At 41.2% G+C, this 5,000-nt stretch overlaps 1 protein-coding gene across 3 annotated transcripts in view; it reads left to right on the top strand.

Moving 5' to 3' along the window:
* Positions 1 to 4,753, top strand: part of LOC138003752 (probable DNA double-strand break repair Rad50 ATPase) — a 27,636-nt gene extending 22,883 nt beyond the window's left edge. For 2 of the 3 annotated variants that reach the window (XM_068849974.1, XM_068849976.1), the window contains 3 exons: positions 1,352 to 1,382; positions 3,049 to 3,185; positions 3,800 to 4,753. In XM_068849974.1, coding sequence (XP_068706075.1) covers positions 1,352 to 1,382; positions 3,049 to 3,185; positions 3,800 to 4,006 — 375 coding nt within the window. In that variant the 3' untranslated portion in view covers positions 4,007 to 4,753. The remainder of the gene's footprint in view (positions 1 to 1,351; positions 1,383 to 3,048; positions 3,186 to 3,799) is intronic. The other variant, XM_068849975.1, reaches the window with a different exon arrangement.
* The last annotated feature ends 247 nt before the right edge of the window (positions 4,754 to 5,000 follow it).

Below are 5,000 nucleotides of genomic sequence, written 5' to 3'. Positions count from 1 at the left end.
TCACCATGTTTGTTTTCGCGCGGCATGCCCCTTTATTCTAAGTGTTTTGTACTGAATTACTTGTTTGTCTGGGGCTATATTGTTTTTGTAAAAGGATTTCAAATTGCTGAATCTTGCAATAAAATGTAAGCAAATTGGACGACTGCAGTCATCACCTTGCACTCAGTGTCTGGCTCCACATGCAGTTGACGTCATGAATTTGTATGTAAATACTAAAACTTATACTATCCAACTTTTTTTTCTCCTTTAAATATGTTTTCTGTGTACCTATTACGAGTAAATAAAACCATCAAATTAAAAAGGGGGGAAGGAGGGCGTCAGCGTGCTCGTTTCTTCGCAACACGTCGAACAAATGGACGGCTTCAAAATGATCATTTTCCGGCAAAGGACGGGGGCGGCCTTTGTTGTCTCTCTTCAGATGGCCAGCGAAAAACGCCGTTATCTTCGAATTCGCAATGTTATGCGCCGTATGAGATGCGTGGTGCAAAACAAGGGAATCACCTTAAAAATTCTTCCTCGATTTTTTTCGTATCTCATGTAGTTCTTTGCTCTCGCTATGATTAGTGTATATTTCACTGGCGCCGCCCCAAAACAGATTCAACAATCATCCTATTCATTTGGCGACATCCATTTGCTGCTCTGCTAGATCATTCCCTGTGGTATTTTATAGTGATTCAAAATGGCTTAGAAAGTTTCATAAATGAAGTCCAGTAGGGCTGTCCAAATTCCCTTGAAAGCCGGGGTCGCCCGATTGACTCAGTTGGTTGAGCATCGGACTTCTTAGGCGGTAAGTTCGACTTCGACCGGACCAACACTCCAGGAGTCTTTAAATCACTGAGTAGAAAGTGCTTTCCTTGTATAATTACTTCTGCGAATGGTTAGACTTTCAGTGTTTTCGGATAAGGACTATAAACCGTAAGGCCCCGTCTCACAACAAAGCTCTAAGGGGAGTGGTGACTAATACAACTGCACTTAACTAAAGGAAGCTTGCACCTACAGGGGGAACTTTTGACAGGTTAGGGAATGCTCACGATGTTTTCTTTGACAGCCACTCCCTTATCCACATATTCACTCTCTTTTGTCTCTTCCTTTTCTCTTATCTTAACACTATCTTGGCTTTAATTTGCAACCACTTGCACTGCTAGCTATTCATCTTAGCCTGTGATAGATAGAACAAATAGTGCCAATTGTATAAGCACTGTCATTTTCTCGTTGGAAATAGTGTTTGTAGAGTCAATTTTCCCTCAAAGATTATGTAAGCACATAGTATTACCTCCTTTGGCATGCACGATCTCCTTTATCACCTGACGTTGCGTTCTCTTTAAATTGAATGCATTGTTGTTTCTCTTAGTTGTCCAGAGAGGAGCAAGCATCCCTCGAGGGTGAGTGTTTAATAAGTTTAATAGACTAGTGAGGATTTACATATCTGACCCCGGTTGTTCAAACGATGGATGGCGCTATCCGCCGCATAAATCACTCTCCAGTGGATAAGTAATCGCGAAATCGATTGCGCTATCCATTGGATAGTGATTTATCCGGTGGATAGAGTTACACACCTTTCGAACAACTAGGGCCTGAAGGAGAATGATAAGGATCACAACTGAGATGACGACGTTTGCTGGATCAACCATCATATAACTGACGACTTAAACATGTTATGGCAGCCTTCTTTGTAATCACTTTTCTTGAATTCGCTTCTCTCTCCGTTAACCATATTCTCGCAAGAGCCTTCCCACAGTTAAGGTAGGAGTGTCTACAATAGATGGTTTGAAACCAATCAGAATGATGTAATGTACACTTGACGGTGGACGAACAAAAGGAGCCAATGAGAGATCTTTTGCTTTTGTCCACCAACATGGCGACGATCACGTAAATTAAAACCACCAATAAGAGACACAAGTAGTTGACTCACAACAGGAAGACCAAAATTAAGAAATAGTCATCTTTACGTTACATATTCCACTTCTACTTCCACTTCCCCCCTTCCTTTCAATGTTTGTTACGGAAAAGGAAGTCTTGTTGTTAGGGGAGGTGGTTATATGGAAATATTACAAGTGGGGGTGGGGGGTTGCCAAACATTCCCAACATTCCCAAAAAGGGGAGTAAGTGGCTCAACCCCTTGGTCGCTTATTGTAGTTTGAACGATGAGAAAAAAATGGGGGGAGTCACCTGCTTGGACTCGGAGAAAAAAAATAAGATAATTCCTTGTCACTAGAGATATCATAAACGTTAGAGCTAACCCGTAACCAACGTCTTTAAGAGCACTACCGCCCACGGTATTCAAGGAAAAGATGATTAGAGCAGAAATTATTAACCCCTACAGTGTGTTTTTAGAGGGGAACACGAAGGGAATTGTGTTAAAAAATGAAGGTAGCCTACCTGACTTAGTTAAGGCGGTTAACTAAGAAAGCTACACTCCCTGACGTCATCTTTTTCATCAATTTCGCTCAGTGCACGCGTTGAATGTTCGATTTAGCGAAACACTACAACAATGATCGGAAAACGTCCTTAAAAGAGCAGTGTTGCGCTATTTTAGTCAACTTCAAAACACTAAAATACGTCTTTGCATCAATGAAGACCAAAAAATTATGCGTTAGTTTTGTTACCATAGACCCGTATCATTCAATGTCCAAACCAAAGATTTTGCCCGTCGAACCTCTCATTCAGTGTGAGGCTGGACGGGCAAAGACAATGCAAAGACAATGCAAAGACAAAGTCTTTATTCCCCACGGACTCCAAAATGGCCGCCGAGTGATAAAGGTGAATTGAAGTGCACTGAAGCTATACTTTGTTGTTTGCGGCCAAGGATGGAGAGGATGGAAATGGATTGAATTTTGAAAAAAACTGGGCAATTTTTGAGAAAATCGCCAAAACTCAAATACGAATAGCTCTTTGTGCCATAAATACATTTCATATGTTCTCAGTGGGTTGTCAGGAATGTTGTACGTGTGAGCTAAAGTACTAATTTAGATTTTACCCGGCTTTGACTTGAAGATGGCACATTTAGCATGCCATTGCCCCTTTAAATCAAATTTTTCTTATCCTCAGCCAACTTGAGGCGAACTCAACTACGCAATGAGTTAAATGAAGTGGAAGGACATCAAGATTCTACTAACACGGAAAACGTCGCATTGAAGAGAGACAAACTACTTCTCACAGACGAGGTAGCCAACTTGAACTCCAAGGTATGGATGTTTTTATTGGAATTTAGGCATGCATAAGAGTGCATGACTGAATCTCGTACCAGAACAAAACGCGCAACTGGCAACGGCGTTGCTAGATATATTTCTTGCACGAATTTTTTTAAAACGGTGGGGAGGGTTGGATGCAGTGAGGGTGTTGCTGCAGCGTTGTCAGATTCCTTTGTTGTAAAAACGCCTTATGGATGCCAGTTATTTGACTTAGGCAATGACGTCAGAAAGAGGGTGGTGTTGACAAAAAAGGAGATTTCTTTTTAATCTTTCCAGTCGCTGGAAATTTAGTTGAAACCCATTTGAGTCGTTTTCATTAAAGACTAGAAGTCACCATTACACTGTACTTTTCGGGTGTTCATTTGAGAACCATTCCATTTTAGGAATATGTGTTCGTTTGAAAAAACGTTAGTCCGTCATTATGTTAATTTGATAAACAGAGTATTCCTTACTAAAGAGTGCTCCCTTGGTATCGTCACACAGCGTCGCTTTTTCCTACTCGAAACAAATAGTCTTGCATTGACATAACGTAATGAAAGCTACATGGACTGTCATAGGCCCGACACAAAACGACAAAAACATTTTTCTTTTTCTTTTGTTCTCCACAGTTGGATGAGCGTTACGAAGAAATCGAACGTTTGAAGTTGAGACTCGAGGAATCTGAGTCACGCTGTTCTCATCTGGAGTCCAAAGTTCGCATGCAGAGAAGCCTGGAGTCAATAAAATGGGAAGAGTTTGAAAAGCTGGCCACCACTATGAGAGAGTTCTCGAGGTCCATGAGTCCATCCAAAAGTGGCAGCTTTGCGGACTATTGAAACCAGACGGGTCCCCAGTCCCTGATAATCGGTGCTAATACAAAGCAGTGGTGAAGCAAACTGTTGGCAGCAATATAGTTGGTTTTGCTTTCGACTTCTTTTGATTAAGCTATTTGAATGGAGCTCCGAGGGAGAACTTAAAGCTAAAACGTTACGCTACTGGTGATGTTGCTTCAACATTCCCTTCATTTGTCAATGGGCTTTTGCTTTATTGCGTTTTAAAATTGTTTTGTCTATTGAGACGACGACTGCAAATGTCGGTTAATGTACTGAGAAGCGACTTGGCATAGCTTCATTAAATAACAACATCAAATTGCAGGAAAACAAAAGCAACGATAAGGGAATAAAAGGATTGCTACAAAGCGTCTCTAATATAAGCTACCAGAGTGGTCCTCGATAACTTATTACTCGATAACTCATTCCTAATACCTTTAGGGAGACTGGTACAATGGCAACGGGGGACTGTGGCTACAATAAGTTTGTACTCAAGTCGACCAAAGACGCGTGCAAAATGGAAAGAACAGAGCTATTACACGTAATCCACCTGCTATTTGCGAAGGAGATCCTAATATATAGACCGACTCGGCAAACTCAATGGCCGTCATTGTCTTCACGAGTGGTTTTTCAGTTCGCTTAGCGAGTGACAACCGAAACTTCCGTGAAAAGTGTTCCTTTCCCAGCTCATTTAAGTTCCAATAAAATGCTTATTACTGGGTTGCCGTATGGCAATCCCAGTCGGAAAATGGGTATATTTCTCCGTTGTTTTACTTTTTTTTTTTTCCGTGTCATGAAAAGCCGTGCCTGTCACCCTCCTGCTAAGTGGTGTCTTTGTGCATAGAGTCTTCTGTACGTGTTGTGTTAGGTTTGAGGGGGCAGGGGTAATGCGTAGATTTCTCTGGTGTACTCCGGGATAATATTTCATTAAACTTTTTATATCCGCGGTTCAAAATTAATGTTGTTTTCATGTCGTAAATTTTGTTTCATATGGCAAAAT

This window comes from Montipora foliosa, chromosome 5, assembly GCF_036669935.1.
Source record: "Montipora foliosa isolate CH-2021 chromosome 5, ASM3666993v2, whole genome shotgun sequence".
Lineage (NCBI taxonomy): Eukaryota > Metazoa > Cnidaria > Anthozoa > Scleractinia > Acroporidae > Montipora > Montipora foliosa.
This window is presented reverse-complemented; position numbering and strand designations above follow the sequence as displayed.